This window comes from Miniopterus natalensis, chromosome 2 (assembly GCF_054644295.1).
Source record: "Miniopterus natalensis isolate mMinNat1 chromosome 2, mMinNat1.hap1, whole genome shotgun sequence".
NCBI lineage: Eukaryota > Metazoa > Chordata > Mammalia > Chiroptera > Miniopteridae > Miniopterus > Miniopterus natalensis.
In genome coordinates, this window is record NC_142082.1 from 127,661,370 (window position 1) to 127,680,231 (window position 18,862).

An 18,862-nucleotide genomic window follows, 5' to 3' on the forward strand; every position below is an offset into this window, starting at 1 on the left:
GCCCCGAGCTCACCTCCTGGATATTCTGCTTGGCCCGGCTGTCCGAAGGATGCATAATTGTCCCCATCACTTTCACATTGCCACAGACAACCAGGGCCTCATCCGGCGCATCTGTGTTTATTCCCACTCGACCATGACAGACAACAGATTCTGGAACTTGTCCCCGCTGCCATAATGCATCACTGTCATTTTCAAATTGCCCAGGGTTAGAGGCCTGGAAAAAATACATAAATATATTACAATTAAAGTCACAGTAGCAGGAATGGGTGATCCCTTTATTCCTCCCAGCAAAGGAAAACAATGTATCTACGTCTTTCACCTGAGACTCATATGTTGGTTGGGACACTCTGACGTATCCATAGAGCCAAGGCCCCAGGAGAGCCAGGGGATCCCCTAACTGCTCTGCCCGCCATGAGCAGGGGCTCAGTTGACCATGGTTTGGAACATCCAGTCTCTATTGCATGTATCTGGAATTGACAATGTAACAACTGTACTAGGAGGAAGATGAAGAAGAAAACTCACAATGACTATCTCTTCAGGGATAATCATAATGATCTTAAAACCAGAACATTTCATCAGAAAATATTACGTTTATTAAAGCTCAGCTAAGTAAAAAATACTTTGCATTTAGCTAGCCCTTTTATAGCTTCAAAACACTTTCATATTTATGATTTCATACGCAATTGGCAAGCAAATGACAATACAAATATACTTAATACACCGCAACTACCCTCTAAACACTGAAGGAAGAATAGTAACCAACATTTTTTGTGTGCATATCCACACCCCAAGTCTATGCGATATGTACTATTATCCTCGTTTTATTGATTATTAAATAATGATTTTAACTTTGCCTTTCTTGTGCTGTTCCCTATAAGTAACCCTGGTCACATGTGGTCTTCAAAGAAAACCCAAATGAAACTTTAGACTAGACCAAGTTCTAGAGATTTTATTCTTAAATAAAATTCTTTGTTGATGAATTTTCCACTGTACTGCCTTCCCACTTCCCCAGTTCCCCATAGCCACTGAATATATTTCCAAACATCTTTAAGTAGGGATCTCTGAATCCATCAAAATCTTCACAACAAAATTGATTTGTATTTAAACGTATGACCTATCCTTCTAAATCTAATTTTTGTGTGTTTGAGGCCGATTGTCAGAAATTCAGACAAAACAGTAGGGACCCTGATCCTATAAAAAGTCAGCACAACCGCAGTCTTCACTTTTTGCCTTTGTGGCGACATAAACGAGACATGGCAAACTCAGCCCCTGAACACACGCAGATCATCTTGAAGAGCACTCAGGGAACCAGGAACAGTGGTTTCCTCAAGGACGGGGCCTGGGCCTGGGAGACGTAGATGCTTGCAGTGTGATTTGAATGTTTTTACCATATGCATATGTTACCAATTTTAAAAGCATTAAAAGAAACCACAAGGTGCAGTTCTTAGTTTGGGTTCAGTTAAAGAACTTTTGGGTGCCTTCAGCTTCCTGTTTCAGTCCCACCTGTCTGATTTGGGTGCCTTCAGCTTCCTGTTTCAGTCCCACCCGTCTGAACCCTGAGCCGCTTGGAAGACAACCATTGACACTTGATAGACAACAGCAGTGCAAGAATATAAAGTAACAAAGTTGAACATTATTTTGTCTGAATGCACTTGAACAAAGAGCTTTCCTGCAAAATCCCCAGAGCCCCCTCGGCTGTGAATGGCAAATGGGATCTGACTCAAACCCTTTCACAGCAAGCAATCGACTAAATCCAAAGGTATGCCATATAGAATGTTGATGCATTCTGCTCTACTCTGAACATAATGAGCCAGCCACTTCAAGGAAACAAAATGGGACAGTGATGGATTCTTTTTCTTCTTAATGAGCTTTGGGATAATTATTGTCATGTTGGTAACTGTTACTGCAACAGCAGATATAAGTAGACTTAATTTTTTGGAACTGGTGCAACAAGCTCATTAGGCTTTCACCAGATGAAAACTGAAAACCCTAAAATATGTTCAGATTATTTTGAGAAGGGCCAGAGTCTTCCATGTTTTAAATATGTAGACTTAAGAAGGAGGAGTCCTCATCCCTAATGGAAATGTTATTATAAAATCTATGAACTTGTTTTCCTTCTCTGGTATCCAAAATCTTAATGTGTCAAAGCAAACTATAATGGAATCACAGAAAAACTTTCTGGAATTCTGAAGTTGTATTCACATGGGGCCTGGTAGTAGATGATAGATATCAAATACTAAAATGAATTAAAGTTTCTAAAATACCATCATTATTTATCCCACAGTCTCATATATTTAGGGAAGACCTGAACATTTTAGTCTATATTATGACACAGACCGGCTGTGTGACCTTGGGGCAGTCACTTAACCTCTCTGTACCAGTTTTCTCCTCTGAAGAATAATGATAATAATGTCGTCTTCATCTAGCTCATAGTGTTGTGGGAATTTATGAAAATCATGTATACATAAACACTGCAAAAATAAGGATATATAATCTCAAATTTATCCTCAACACACACTGCTGTGCATAGCCACCACTGTCCAGCCTATAATTGATTAATCTGCTGTCCTCAGCCACATACCTGCGGAGTCGCATATTTGGGGAGAGGGAGGGAAATTCCATGCACAAAGAATACAATGTAAATGGTGCCCCCTGCAGGTGGTTGGAATAGGAAACAGCAATTAGTAGTAATTTGAGGCTTGCTCTAAGTCTGTAAGGGAAAGCTGGAATTTCTATTAAATTGGTCAGTTTACCCTATGGGGCCATAATGTATTTCTAAAGCTGTTTTGATTGACAGCCCAGAAGAACAATTACTGGGTCCTGCTCACCATTCTCTCTCCAAGGAGAATTCTGACAAGCTTGGTTTCCTGAATCCTCCTGGAGGCCTGACTCTCGTCTATTCCAACCCTTGTTACAATCACCCTTATATGAATCTCTGCTATCGGGAGGAATGATTCTTAGGCCTCAAAATTAGTCTGAATTTGCTAAATGCAATTCCCAGTTTTCTATTTAATGTGGTCAGGTCTTGTAACATTTTCAATTGTCAAATTTTTCTTCCTTCACTCTGGAGCTCAAAGTAACAGAGCCAGGCCACGGCCTAAGAGGGCATTTCTGGCTTTTTTTGTAGAATGTAAGCTGGTCTGCCCTCTGCCCAATCTATGATGCATATACCTGTATGGAGCCTTCTAGAATCTCAGTGGGCATTTCTAAAACTCACTGATTCAAGCAATATTGCCATTTCTGAGATTGTTTTTCTCTTGGTTGGCATAAACATTATACAAATAGATTCAAAACTCTGCATTCATTTTCACTTCTGCATTTGGGGGTGAGAACGAAAAATTATCAATAAGATATCTTTAGTTTGGGAGGGGGGAGGTTTTGTTTTATTACCATTCTTCTCATTTTTGTTAGGGTAATCCTTGTGTTACCCAGCACACTTATAGAGTAGGGCATTCTCTTTAACCAAAAATTATGTCTAGAAGGAAGCAATTCAACCTGGAATGCAATAATTTTTTTCTTCTATTTTTTTTTTCCTGGTTTTTTTTTGTAGTGCAATCATTTTTTCAAAAATAAAAATTCAGTGAAGGACATAATACCCAATCTATACTGAGTACATATTTAATTTTTTTAGTATTCATACCAAATATGAATTGCAGAAATTTTCAACTTCTCATAGTCATTATTATGAATTAAACTATCATATTGCTATGGATATGAGGAGGCTCCGGTTAGCAGTGTTTGGGTAACAGCATGTTAGACAGAGGGGTTCCCCCTCGGATTGCTGCTGTGTGGACTTGCACAGCAGCCAGAAGACAGCTTTACAGGAGTTGCCAGCAGGAAGTGGAGGAACCTCAACACCAGGTAAATTATTCAAAGTATGCAGATGACTAGCAGGCTGCCGGATTCAAGCATGAGCTACACAGTTCAGAGCTGCACTTTCATGATATCTAATCTCTGCTACCTCTCAATTTATTCCTATCTATGAGAGATCAGAAACAGTAAACAATCTAGGTTTCCAGACTTTGTTTCAAATCAGATTTGTTATTGCAGCCAAGCAATCCCAGATTGCATCAGGTGAGATGTCAAAGACCACCCTGAACGCTGCTGAGGGAGGGAAGGCCACCTCTGTCCTTGGCTCTTGAGCAGGAAAGAAGGTAGGCCTCACCTGCCTTTCTGGGAGGAGCCTCACTTGCCACAGGTCCAATCAGGCCCCGCAAAACGCAGCCTGGTGTGTGCACGCTGCAGGCGCATAGCTGGGCATTCACCCTGGGACATCTGAACACATCAGGGTTTTACCTCATTTCCATCATTACTTCACCTCCATTAAAACACTGAGATGCAGCTTATTATTTTTAATTGACTAAAAGAATCACACAGAGGGGCCCTATTTCAGAATAGCCAAGGCAAAGAGGGAAAGACTCCACTTCCCCAAATGGGCAGATCTTGTCCCCAGGTCTAAGGTTAACAGCCGCCTATGTGGGCATGTCCATAGTGAATGCTTTCCCAATTGGAGTTCTCATGTTCTCCCCGTGTCACTTCAAAGATCCATGACAAACACCCCCTCCCGGGGCTGCCAGCCCGTGGTTACCTGTTCCCTCGGGCGCCCGGCGTTCGCAGCAGAGGCCAGCCTGGCCTCACACAGCTGCTGCCCCAGCTGCCGGCAGCTTTCTGTTCTCACGGCTGCCGAGACTCTGTCCACAGCTGTGACCGATCAGTCACTCAGTAAAACTTGCTGACCCATTACTATGTGCCAGGCAGGGGCCCAGATGCCCCTGCGGTCGCCCACCACTTTAGGGCATGGAATACCTCCCCTGCCGCTTCCCCCACCCTGTGAGCTTTGAGGTCAGAGAGAACTGGGTTGTAACCAGGCTCCAACATTTATAAGTTGTGTGATCACAGATAAGTTTCTTACACTCTTGCGTCTCCCTTCCATTGGATATAAAGAATGCAATACATATGTAAAGCAATATAAAATATCATGTATAGATAATTTAGCCCAGTGCCTAGAACAAGTGTAAAAACCAGGGTTTCTCAACCACAGCACTGTTGAGCTTTTAGGAGGACAATTCTTTGTCGTGGGGGTTGTCCTGTGCATTGTAAGGTGTTGAGCTGCATCCCAACCTTCACACGTAAATGCCAGCACCCCCCACCTATGACAACCAAAAATGTTTGCAGACATTGCCAAATGACCCTTGGGAGACAGAAGTTTTCCTGGTTGAGATCCACTGTGTAGAAACTAAAATAATAGTATCTGCTATTACTATCCCCAAGAAAAGCATGTGGAATCCAGAAAAGTCAAATAACTGAGCTTACCCTTACAATGATCCTTTCAGAGATGTGGGCAGACAACAGATAGAACTGGTCTTGGTTAGCAGCATACAGTCCAACCACCAACATGAAGTATCTAAGAAACAGCAGACCAATGCCAACACATCAGGGAGTAGAAACATAATTTGTACAATCAAATACCACCCCACAGTTAATCAATAGTGAATTTACCTAGACAGGTTGATGCATTTAAAGATTGCATATTTAAAGATTTTACTCTGCTCTAAGTTGCCCCTCCTATGAAATGAGAGAGCATCTGATTCACTTGCTATTGTTCTGGGTCCACCCTTTGCCCAGTTTGAGGTATCTGTGAGCTGTGTAACCTTCCCTGGGGAGACATCCCGCTGGGGGCCTGGGCCCAGCCCATGGGACTGGGCCCACTGACAGGGCACCGGCTGCATTCCTGGGCCCTCGGCACAGCACTGCTCACAAACACGAGCAAAACAGGAAGTCACTTTAAAGGTCCCTTTGTCCAGAGTCACCCAAGCTACACGTCCTAGGACTCAATGGAGGGTGACTCAACGGGCTCTGCTCAGCCACACAGGACCCTTCCCACCCTAAGCTGCTCTTTGCGGTGTACCCTGTACCTTCCACACCCTCCAGTCATGGTTTTAGTCAAAGACCTGGACCTTCCCCTCCAACTGCTCTCAATGGCAATTTTCATCAGTTATTTCAGTTGCTTCTTCATATGTACCACCGATGAGACATTTTTAAGATCAGACCATTTTTTGAAAGTCAAAATGAAAACTATCCTGATCAGAGAAGCTTTTGCTTTAATAACTGCATGAAAAAAATCACCAACTTCCTCTGTAACTCTCTACAAATTCTCCAATCCCTAGTGAATGAGTTCTCCTCTGTACCTAGAGTAAATCAGTAATAGTAATAATTGTTATTGTTATTGGCTACCATCTACCAAGTGCTCAATGTGTCATGAATCGGGCTAAGTGGTTTATCATTATTTCATTTAGATCCCAAAACAACCCTATTGGAGTCAAATATGGTTATTGTCCCCATTTTACAGAATAGGAAAATGAGTCACAAAGAGGTTATGTGCTCAAGGTCACCCTACTAGTAAATGGAAGTATCATATATTCAAACTCAATTCTGTCCAACTCTGAAACCTGTATTTTAAAAACCAGTGGGTCTCAAACTTGAGCATGCATCAGAGTCCCCTGGGGGCCTTGTTAAAATACAAAGTGTTGGGCCTCACCCCTAGAGTTTTTGATTCAGTAGGTCTTTGGTGAGGCCTGAGAACTTGCATTTCTAATAAGTGTTCAGGTTATACTATCTCTGATAGTCCTGGGACAACGCTATGAGAACCATGGGCCTAAATTATTACTGTAAATTTATTTTCTTTTTTTAATCAAAAAAGGCTACAGCAAAGCTGCAGGATTCAGGGCATCATATTAGTGACCAGCACACAGGTTTGAGAAATGCAGTCAAGTCCTCAGCCCTCGGACAGCAATGAGAGGTAAATGTATGGTCACCCCAGATATTCAGAGGGACCCAAGGCCCGCAGGTTCAGGGCTGGGTGGGAGAGTAGGCATTGCGGAGGTAAGGATGGAAGAAGAAAGATGTCTAAGGGTAAGTGAGATGTGTTAATAAACTGAGTCAGAGAAGGGTGGGGAATGGCTAAGAGGGAACCGGTTTGCAGGCTTGTAGGGCCCAGAGGGGAAGAGAGGCCGCTGGAGGGTCCCGCCTGACCACAGAAAGTACCACCACCCCGGGACGGACGCAGTGACACTGGTACCTCTGCTCAGGGTTTGGTTTCCCCTTCTTTCTCATGTTATTTGCTGTGGTTTCACTGAAGTGTAGTCGGCCCAATGTTACTTTGGTGACTTGGTTGGCCAGTAGGTCAATTCTAAAACAAACAGCAGAAATACCAAGAGACTGTAAAAGAACATAGAGCCTTTGAGCACATGTAACCCAGCCTGAGATTCTCATGTTCAGTCCCCAGTTCCCGTCACAATGCAGAAAACAGTTTATAACAGTGGCTGAGTTTTAATAAGCTATCCATAGCATGGCCAGGAATGGGTGCCAGGGAAGTTCACAGAATTATTGGGGGTTTTTATTTTTTATTGATTTCAGAGGGAGGAAGGGAGAGGGAGAGAGAGATAGGAACATCAATGATGAGAGAAATTAATCGGCTGCTTCCTGCACACCTCTTACTGGGGATCGAGCCTGCAACCCAGGCATGTGCCCTGACCGGGAATCAAACCAGCAACCTCTGGGTGCATGGGTCGACCACTGAGCCACACCCGCCAGGCCAGAATTACTCTTGAATGGAAATGCTCATTCCTCAGGAGCTCAACCCAGAGTTTCTGACTCATAAGTGCTGTATGTTCCCTATACCACATGTGGATTCTTTTACCTCCACGATGAGGAAAAAAGACATATTTTATTTGTGCCTCTGCTTCTATAGACTCATTTCCTGATGGAAGCATTATCTCTGGGTTCCTTGCGAATTCCTTCGCATCTCCTTCATGCATTTGCCCTCTCCCGGCCTGGCCGTGGAAGGCTGCTTGCTCCTAAGGAAGGCCACACACAGCCTTCCCCACTCGAGAGAGAACCAGATGTACCAGCCAAGCTTAGAGCTGTGTTTGTGTACGAAGCTCCTGCTTGAGCACCAGTCTGAGCTCCTGCCTGGTCTGCTCCAGCTAAGGGAATATCTTCTTCCACCCAAATGGGCTCACTCAGGGTCAAAACACTGAGATATCTCAACTGTATCCCAGTCAAATCAGTTGAAAAGCAAATCCCACTCCAAAGTGATCCTACAGGGGACTCTCTCTTAGACCACCATATTGCTTTGGAGAATCCCAATCCTATATGCTTTCTATTTTGGAACCCATTAGGCAATCTATCAACATAGCTTTAAAAAATAAAAAATGTACTGTAAGCACAGGATGGATCCAGAGTCTTGAAATTAATTCTATCAGCCTCATTCTGATTTAAATGAAAAGTTGAAAGATCTAACCATAATCTATTCAAGGAACCAAGTTTGTTAGCAAGATTGTCAGTAGTAAAATGATTATAAAGATAATAATGACTTAAAAATGGAGCTTTTTATAAGGAATTTTTGCAATTATTTCAATGCATTTTACTTACTTTATTTTTGTTAGCATGTATTTATAACATTAACATATTTTTGTTTCTATAATAGGATTCACTTTAAATAAGCAAAATAAATTGAGCAATAGGTCTTCCCAAAACATTCACAAAGGGATTCAGAAAAGAAATTCTTACTTAACGGGATGGAAAATCTTTTTGCTTCTATCTGCTTGGGACTGTTCGATAGCAATTACTTGATTGGTGGCTTCCACCTGTGTAGAACAACATAAAGTAAATTAATTACTTAATAAATTAATTTATTTATAAAAATGTTCATTGGTAAATAATGTTCAAGTACTTTAAAAGTTTTCCAGGTGTTGCCCAGCTGGCGTGGCTCAGCAGTTTAGCATCAACCTACAATCCAGGAGATGGAGGTTTGATTCCAGTCAGGGCAGATGCCCAGATTTCGGACTTGGTCCCCAGCAGGGGCGTGCAGGACGCAGCCCATCAAGGACTTTCTCATCATTGATGTTTCTATCTCTCTTTCCCTCTCCCTTCCTCTCTCTCTAAAATCAATAAAAACATATTCTTTTAAAACAGTTTTTCAGGTGTTAGTTTAGACACTGGCAGGAGGGGCAAGTCACTGAAAAGACATATAAGACAATGGCTCTGGTGCTATTGGTAAGGAAAGAAACAAACACCTATAAAACCACACAGTGAAAACACAAGACCACAGAGTATTTCATGTAAACAGTGAGTATAGAATAAGCTAGTAGAAGCATCAGTTGCAAAACACAGAAGCAACACAGCCCAAAGGATGCATTCATTCATTCATTCATTCATTCATTCTGTAAATACTCATTGAACACCTGCCATGCACCAGGCATTGCTCAAGGTATTAGAGATGAGAAGTTGACCAAATTAACAGAAATTCTTGTCCTTGCAGCACTTACATTCTAATAAGAAAGAACAATGATAATAAAAACAAATAAAATATAGGAAATAATATTTATTCAGTACTTGCTACATACTCTTCTTATTGTTAGTGAATAGTGGCAAGGGTGTGGTGAGGTCTGCTCTCATCTAGACTGTGGGTATTCACATAGTAACCATCTTTCTGAAAAGCCACTGGGCAACCTATATCAAGAGTTTGAATAATGTTCATATTTTTGATGTTTAAATTCTTCTGCTGGACTTTATCCTCATGCAAAGATGAGTATATGTAGATGTTTACTGCAGTTTTAATAAGAACAAAAAATTGTAAATACAATTTATAATAATACAGGAATCCATATAGTACATCTATACAATAAAAATCTATATCATCATAAACAATAGATGATAGAATCTTTAATATCATATAGTGTTATTTTTTACAATATATTAACAATGAGATTAATTTTAATAACAGAAAAAATAAGGAAAAATTAAGCTACCAAATGGTGGATACCAAATATGAATGAATTTTTTCTCTTCTTCCTATTTTTCTATTGTATTCCAAAACTTTCACAATAAAATTAATACTTCCAAAATCAGAAAAGTACGGGTTTTTGTTGTTGTTTGTTTGTATTTCCTTTTATTTTGCTCTGTTTGGTTTGGTTTAAGAGCTCAGTTTGGAGGGAGAGCAGCTGATGTGTTCAGCAGTCTGGCTCCATTTTGGGAGGCTAAGCCCAGATTAGTTATCAGAATAAAATATGTGGACAATAGCTACTCCTCCCCTTACAGTGCTGGATCTGGGGTAATAACTTAATAGATACATATTGACCAATCAGAAGTCATCCTACTTGCATTCTAAACCCAGCTCTATCATTTTTTATCTTGGATGAATTTTGTAACATACTGGGGGCCTCAGTCTCCCTTCTCTGTAACTGGAAAAGAGGGGGTATTGACTAGATTAGTGATTCCTTGGCTTAAGTCAGTGACCTCTTTAAGAATTTGGTAAAAACTTTTAATCTACTCCATGTGAAAATGAACCAGCATAAAAAGTACAAATAATTAAGAATATATTTAGTAAACAAAGAGCAAGATTATACACTGAAAACTACAAAACTGCAGTTTGAAGGGGTATTGTGCCAGTTTCTGAGTCCAAGTTTAAGAAATTGGCAGCTTCTCCTTATGTTCTGGAACATTTATTCTTAGAACCCATCCACCATGCTGTGAGGAAGCACAAGCTATCCTATAGAGAGGTCACATGGAGAAAAGCCATGGTCTCCCAGCTACAGGCCCTTTTGAGCTCCTGGCTGATGGCCCGCACAAACATTACAGACATGGAAGCTAAACATCTTGCCAATTGGATTCAAGCCCAGTTGAGCTGCCCCAGCTGATGACTCCTGAACAAAAATGAGCTATCAGAGAAAAGCTCTAACCAAGTTTCAGATTTGTAACCCAAATGAATGATTGTCAGTATTTTAAGTTGCTGAGTTTGGGGGTAGTTTGTTATGCAGCAACAGACAACTGAAAGACTTAATAAATGTTGGCTGAATTAAATGAAACTAAATAAAAGACTTACCTTAACACCAAAAGCTTTCAAGTAAAACATTTCTATTGGCTTTAGGCCCATTTGGGTTTTGACAAATTTCGGACTTCCCCAAACTTGGATATGGATGGTTATCTGAAAATGGTTCTTCTTTTGGCAAACAAAAGCCTCATCTACTGGTGAAAAATTAAATCCTTTGTCCGTGACAACTCGATAGCCTATATTGGGTCTATGAAAAGAGGAATCAAGAAACCAGTTTTACAAATATTTTCTACACATTTTCTTTTATTAGCCATATTAGTTGTATAAACATTTCAAGAAAACATATTGCAAAAAGTTCCTTTTGCTATAAGGAACTATCAATCAATTTTGTGAATTTTTACTGAGAAAATATTTCAGAACACAGCTGGATCTCTCACAGTCTTTTATCTTCTCACAAGGAAGGATCACAGTTCTTGCCAAATGGAAGCATCGTTTCCTCAGCCTACCTTTTCCCTTTGTGCTTTCTAGACTTCTAATTTGACTCCACCATACAAAAGAAAGATATAGCCTAGGAGTTGGGAAGTCAGCACATAACTCAGACTTGTTAAATATCTGGGATAGAATTGATCTCTTTCCTCTTTTAAAAAAAGAGCTCTCTAAATTTTATCAGCAATGCCATACTCAAATAGTCATTCAGATGAATGAATATTCAGTCTACTTGTGAACATACGAATAAAGCAGACGGGTCAGAAATACCAGGAACAGCTTTACACCAGATTAACCAGAGCCAGTCATACTACTGATTAAAAACTTGTCTTCTCTAGAGTGTGGTCATTTTCTTTTTATCCACCCAATCTGGTAACAGCACTGAACCTACTGTGCTGGTTATTTCTGCATAAAGGAAAGCCATGGTGGTGGAGTGGCTAAAAAATCAGACTCTTGAGTTACATGTTTAATTAATTAAACATTTTTACACGTTTAAATACTTTTAAAAATTTAACAAAAAATAAAACATGTTAAATTCAAACATTTTTAAGTAGAGAAGAGAATATAAAAGTTGAAAACTCCTTTAGTGAGTTTTTCTGGTACATTGTAGATACGACATGTGATTTTAATTCATCAAAGTTTCTACAGGTGGGTTTTTCCTCAGAAAGGGAGCTCCTTCCTTTTTAAATTTTAGGCTCATACTCATATTTGGGCTGTCAATCTTACTTGCTTCCTTCAGAGTTTTTGACAGTGAAACATGGAAGATCCACCCCGGGTGGAAGGGGGCAGTCCTTACTGCTGTGCTCGCTCTCTGCTACTGTGTGGATTTTTGCATCCTGGGATCCCAATTTGGAAGGCTGCCATTACAATGAACAACATAGAGTTTCTAAACTGTCTTCTAATTCCAGAGACAGAAAATATTAATGGGTCTCTTGGGTAAATAGTGTTTATGTTCTTTGCAAGTAAAGCACCTCCTCAATGAACCAAGTCACTGGGTCATTGATTACCCTCCAGTAGCTGATCAGTCAAAGGCTCCACAATCACAGTTCCTGCTGGCAGCAACAACAAAAATCCGTTGAATGAAGAAGTTGATAAAGACCACATGTCTTATGCCATCTGGGAACTTTATATTGACTGAGGTTTCTAGAACTAATCTGCTAATTTGCTCATCTAAATGCTAGATGGATTGAATTGTATAGATTTTATGACAGAGGGTAATAAGGACTGTCTTGGTTGAGAAAAAAGGAAATATCTTTTTTTGATCTTCCATGTTTCACTGTCAAAAACTCTGAAGGAAGCAAGTAAGATTGACGCCTCAAATATGAGTATGAGCCCAAAATTTAAGGACAGCTATAACAGAAACTGAATCAACCACAACAATTATACTGTTGAAGATTATTCTGAATCTAAAACACCAATCTCTGGTTAAAGAAACCTATTTACCTACATATAGCAATTCTATGTTTAAGATCAAAAGTTAATTATAAAGTCATCTAAACTGGCTTTTTAAAAGCTCCTTTTACACAGGTTTTAAATATCATTCAGGAAAAAGGAGATCTGATAAATTTTCAATCCCTTGATGTTTATTAGGTAATTTAGAGAAACTATTTTTGTAACAAGTTAGACATAATAATCCAAGAACAAGCAAGTGATTTCTTTCTCAATTATCTGAGGAGTTAAATCAAGAGGACCTGAATTCTAATCTAGGTGAATATTGCCTTCCTTTTTGCTTAAGAAAAGCGAATTACGGCTTTAAAATAAATCTTCCTCTACACCTTTGAGTTGATACCATCTGTGTGTTTTTCTGGATCAGTTGAGCATAGATTGGTTGTTCAAATAAACTTTAAAAAAATAATCAATTCAAGTAAGAAGAGAGGTAGCAGTTACCTCGAGAACTTAACTCAGATGCATAGAGACTAGGAAGCATTAAAGGTGTAAAATAAAATACTGTGCAGGTGTGTGACAGTTTCATACCTCGGTCCTTACATTTAAGAAAGAATATGGAACACTCCCCGAAGATTATCAAATGAAGGCTCTGACTCAAAACCAAGACCTATGGGCTCTTCCTTTCTTCTTCCAAGTACACACAGTGGCAAAGACAGAAAGTTATGACATTTCAATGATACAATTAGCAACTTGCTTCTTTCTGCCTCCTATTAAACACACCAACCCCAAAGTCTATTTAACTCTTTAGTTTGTGTGTGTGTGTGTGTGTGTGTGTGTGTGTTGCCTTTATTGATTTCAGAGAGAGGAAGGGAGAGGGAGAGAGAGATAGAAACATCAGTGATGGGAGAGTCATTGATCGGCTGCCTCCTGCACGTCCCCCCGCTGGGGATCGAGCCCGCAACCCTGCATGTGCCCTGACTGGGAATTGAACCGCGATCTCTAGGATCCTAGGTTGATGCTCAACTGCTGAACCACACCAGGCTGGGCAACTCCTTAGATTTGGTCTTAAGGAAAAGATGTCTTCCTTCTGGTTCATCTTACATAAAAGTCCTAGTGATAACTTTGCTCTTAAAGAAGTTATATTTGAATTTGGAAAATACCACGAAGGCCCTCAGGTTTGTAGGCCAGCGTTTCTCATTTCATATTGCGTAGGCATTCCTGAAGATTTAGGTGGATAAATTAGACACTAAGGAATAAAGAAAAGTATTATAAAGAGTGTTTAAAAGCAAGACTGTGTAAATAAGTCCACATTTGTTTCTTGAAACGATAATGTCATAAGAATAGGATGAAACTTTTCCAGTTTAAGAATGTTTTGTATAGTTTGATTTCAGTCTCTGAATATAAACCCACCAATGACTATGATTACTGCAGGGTATGTTAAAAACAAACTCAGAAATACTGATTGGCGGCACAGATGTTGGAGGAGGAAGGTGTCACTAGCTAAAAATTTACTGTGGCTCCCAAAATGTATTCTCTGGAATTTTAAATTAACTGCAAGATTAAATGTTGGTAATCTGGGAAATCTCCATTTTCCAGATTTTAGTTTCAACTGGACATGTGATCTGAGAAAGATCCCCTCTCCCTCCATTGTTTAGTGGTATATTATAATGAGTTAGAATTACAAGCCTGGATTCCTGAAGGCCAGAAACCCGTGTCCCAGCTATTCATCGGTGAGAAGGCAAAACGTAAGGAGTAAGACACTTTCTCAACGGCCCATCCCATTTGACCAGGGTGGTGTCAAAGCCCAAGTACTTGGCTTTAGTCTTGAGAGTTAGTCCTTTCTCCCCTCACTCTCCAGCCCACCACAGGGGGTTCCAGGCCACTTACAGTTTTTCGTAATGACTGTTTAATAAACTGTGCCAAGGAACACTTTGGTATGGCTGCCACTTCAGAGCAGGAGAGCACTGGTCAGCAGGCATCAGGTTCTGTCCCTCACTGTCGTGGTCTTGCATTTCGCTGCTGAAGCTCTTACTTGTCACTGCAGAGAAACAGGTGTGTTAGATCTTTCCCCCAAAGCAGCTTTTCCTAGATTCACAGACAGCCACAAAATGCTAATGAATAGGCCACATAGAAGGCCGCGACCGTGTGGAAAGTGACAAGGATTGGGAGGCAGGAAGCATGTGACAAACCTTGTTCCCTCATCTGTAGAAACAGCAGCTTGAGGTCGGTGATCTCTAAGTGCCGAAGTGAGTATTTGCTGGAAACATTGCCCTCGGTATCTATCTACCCTGCTTCCTGCGCAGTGTCTCCTCACTTCCATTCTGTGTGGCCTCAGTGAAGCCTACCTTCAGCCCGAGGAGGGCAGGAAACCCAGCCAGGCCTGACCAGCCCAAGCACAGAATCCACTATGTGCATCAACGATTGCATCAGGGAGACCCTGGCCTAATCCAATCCTAGCAGAGTGGGTCTCAGCACTACTGGGAATGCAGGCTCAAAGAGGCCGCGTCTTTTCCATGAGGCTTGACCCTGCGAGATAACATTCCCAAGAGCTGCTGGCACCATTTCGGGACATAGGGGACAAGCCTGTCTGGAAGAAGCCAGCACAGCAGAAGGCACAGTGAGAATGATGGCCACCTAGTCCTGATGGTGTGATTTGAGCTCTGGGATCCAATCCTAAACTTTTGGGTTACAGAAGCCAATAAATCCTCTGGTTTTGTTTTTGTTGGTTTGTTTGTTTATTTTTTGCTTAAGGCAGTTTGAGGGTTTGGTTTTCGTCTTTTGTTTTTGTTAATTGCAATCAATACATTCTAATTTATTACAGGTCCCAGGTGGCACCAAAATTCTGTGGTCCAACTAGCTTTTTGAACTTAGAAGAGTTATTTATTCACTTAGTGTCTTACTTCCCTCAACTGAGAAACGGAAACTAAAACAGGTGTCCTGCCCAGCTTGAGACATTACACAGCAGAGAGAATGAGAGCGACAGGGCTTTCAGAAGCTGATACCAAGACACGGTGACAGAAAACATCTTGTTACTATGCGGTATTAACTATATGAAACTGATACTTTTGTATATCAAAAACGGTCAAATAACAGCAATATTATACATGTAAGCTACTATTTTTGCTTAACTTTGCAAGTTGTCTTAACTTGAGTAAGCCTCCTAACTGCGCGATTGAACCGCAGATAATTTTTATGCAAATTCAATTGGTATGTTTGCTGTTCCCCTTTTATTTGAACTCCCCACCATTACTCATGCCTGACATCAGGAGGGAAAGGGAAACAGTGATTGTTCATGAGCTCAGGTGCAGGCTGTAAGAACCACCCAGAAATATGACATTAGCTCCTACAGAGCGTGCGCTTAGCCCACAGCTTGGAACGTGCAGGGGGGAGTGGCTGGGTTTTCTTTCACTCACCTAACTTTCTTTCTTTATATTTTTACTGAGGATTTCCTAAAATAAATAACAGAGCTGCCTCGGGTTGCTTTTGATCCCAAATGCCACAAAAAACATGTTTTTCTTGGGGTATCACTATCGCATGTCACCTAAGCAACACATCTGTTTTTTTGCTTCTTGTAAATATGGATTTGGGAACAATTTCTCAAAACCCTAAGAAAACTTTTCCCTGCTATGAATAAGGGGGTCAGCAGTGCAAGGAGCCCTGGCTTCTTCATTCCTCTAAAAGTTACCTGGCCTTAAGTATTTTCAAAACTACAACAGCAACAAACCTTTCCAATACTCTCCTGCTTACAGCAAATTCAGAGAAAGGGAGGAACTAGTTCTTCCATCTCTCCTTCCTCTCTCTTCCAATGGAGAGAGAATAAAGGAAGTTCAAGAGCTTCAAGTCTGGAAATGAGTTTCAATCACAACTCTGTGCTTAATGGATATATAATCTTAGGGAAATGGTTTGAGGACTCAGGGCTTCAGTTTCTTCTTTTGCAAAATAGGAGTAACTTTCTGACACCTCCCGGGATTGTTGAAGGGATTCAATGAGTAATGTCTGTTGTAAGTGCTCAGCACAATGTCTGTCACCAGTAAGAGTTTAAACAACGGTGTTATTATCACACGTACTTGTTTCAGCTCAGGTGACTCAGTTATTCCCCAGAAGCCTTGGCAAATGCGACTGTTCTGGGTCTCCATGGAAACGCTATCTGATGTGAGTGACTACCAGCTAATGCAGGCCCTTTCCCTCTCAAGCATGGCAGCAAGGCTGAGGTGCCAGGGAAGCAACTGAAAGGCCAGCTCCACCCCTGCAGGTGCTGGGAGGGGGCTGGGCGGTGGGCAGGGGGCACTGTCCTCACAGATAATGGCATCTCCCACCCTCTCTCCTCACAGCAGCAAGGAAATCGGGGCAGCCGCTCCTAAAGGACTGACATAGTTGTGGCTTCTCTGGGAGCCGGCTCTCAGCTGGTGAGCCCCAGGAATGGGAATCTGGGACCACAAGCTCACACTGAAATTCCAGGCACAAACCTGAGCCTATTCAGGGACTAATTAATACTAATAATAATGTCTACTATTCCTGTGTGTGTGCTCTGCACCACAGGCACTGTCCCAGGCATTTGACATAGTGTCTCATCAACATTAACTCATCTTCAAGGTAAGGATCCTTTTTTTAATAAACTTTTTAAAAAAATATATTTTTATTGATTTGAGAGGAAAGGAGAAGGAGAGACAGAGATAGAAACATCAATGATGAGAGTCACTGATTGGCTAGCCCGCAACCCGGGCATGTGCCCTGACCGGGAATTGAACCCTGATCGCCTGGATCCTAGGTCGACGCTCAACCGCTGAGCCACACCCAGCCGGGCTAATAAACTTTCTTTACTGAAGTATAACATACATGATGAAGAGCACACCGATCGTTAGCATACAATCTGATAGCTTTTTATAAAATGCATATACCAGGTAACTACCACCATCAAGAAATATTACATCCCAGTGCTCCTGCCCTCTTCCCATCACTACTTTCTTCTGCCCAAGAATAATCACTATTTTGAACTCTAACACCACGGAGCAGCTTGTAGAAATGGAATGATAAGATAGTATTCGTATGTGTTGGTTTCTTTTGCCCAACATTATGTTTATGAGATTCACTTATTATTGTTGCAAGCAGCAGTTGTTTGTTCATTTTCGTTGCTGTATAGTATTCCATTGTGTGACTATACCACAATTTATCCTACCTTTGATGGCCATTTGGTTATTTTCAGTTTGTGGTTTTATGAGTAATGCTACTGTAAATACCTTTGCGCGTGTCTTTTAGTGGGCATGTGTATAAATTTCTGTTAGGTGTATTCGAGGAGGGGAATCACTGGGTCATAGGATATGCTTTAGTAGATAAAGCCAAACAGATTTAGAAAGTTATGAGGAAAAGATTCTTAATCTCACTCAGCAAAAGTGAAAATGGGTTTGAAGACCTGAAATAACTCACCTAGGGTCACAGGTGTTAAGAGGAAGAGATGGGAGTCAACCCTTTTTCTTCCCTTCATGCTACACTGAGGATTTCTTAAGAAAACATAGCAGAAAAGAGAAGCAGAAATGTGAAGGCAGCAATCTGCCCAAGCCCCAACCTTTTGGAGAAAACTCATAGCTTGCATTGGAATGTCTTTCAAAATATTTTTTATGCATTCTTTTTTTAAAAATCTTGGAAGTGGGTGAAGTAGAACTTACGACTCTTACTTGCCAATCAAGAAAAGTGAGGCTTGAAAGTTCCCTGTTGCTGGAGAGATGAGACAGTCTCCCGACTGCAGTGTGAGTTCAGCCACTGCACCTCTCACTGGGGGCCAAAGGGCACAACTCTGGAGCTGATAAACCCTTTTATATTTGAGGTGCAAACCATATGAGGACATGAACCCTTTTATATTTGGGGTTCAGATTAGGTGGGGCCAGGAACCGTCTCATATTTGACATCCAGACCATGTGGGGTCAGAACAAGCTAATGGGAGCCTGCTCTTGCTTTCTCTCAGAGCAAGATTTTACATCTGCTCACAGCAACCCAGTAATTCTACATTGTTAGCCCTATAAATGGGCATCTTAAAACCATTGGCCAAAGTGAATTGCTTGGGAGAAGGTCACCAGAATATCCTTATTGATTGATTTAGAATATCATCTCACATCAAACACCCTGCCTATAAGACGAGCATAAGCTCCTCCTTCCTCTACC

At 41.1% G+C, this 18,862-nt stretch overlaps 1 protein-coding gene across 1 annotated transcript in view; it reads right to left on the reverse strand.

Annotated features, from left to right (window-relative positions):
• MYRFL (myelin regulatory factor like) overlaps positions 1-18,862 on the reverse strand; it is a 99,466-nt gene that overhangs the window by 43,300 nt on the left and 37,304 nt on the right. Inside the window, exons 6-11 of the mRNA XM_016199163.2 lie at positions 14,594-14,744; positions 10,886-11,081; positions 8,572-8,648; positions 7,079-7,189; positions 5,314-5,404; positions 14-214 (exon numbers count right to left, since the gene is read on the reverse strand). Of these exons, the coding sequence (XP_016054649.2) occupies positions 14-214; positions 5,314-5,404; positions 7,079-7,189; positions 8,572-8,648; positions 10,886-11,081; positions 14,594-14,744 (827 nt within the window). The remainder of the gene's footprint in view (positions 1-13; positions 215-5,313; positions 5,405-7,078; positions 7,190-8,571; positions 8,649-10,885; positions 11,082-14,593; positions 14,745-18,862) is intronic.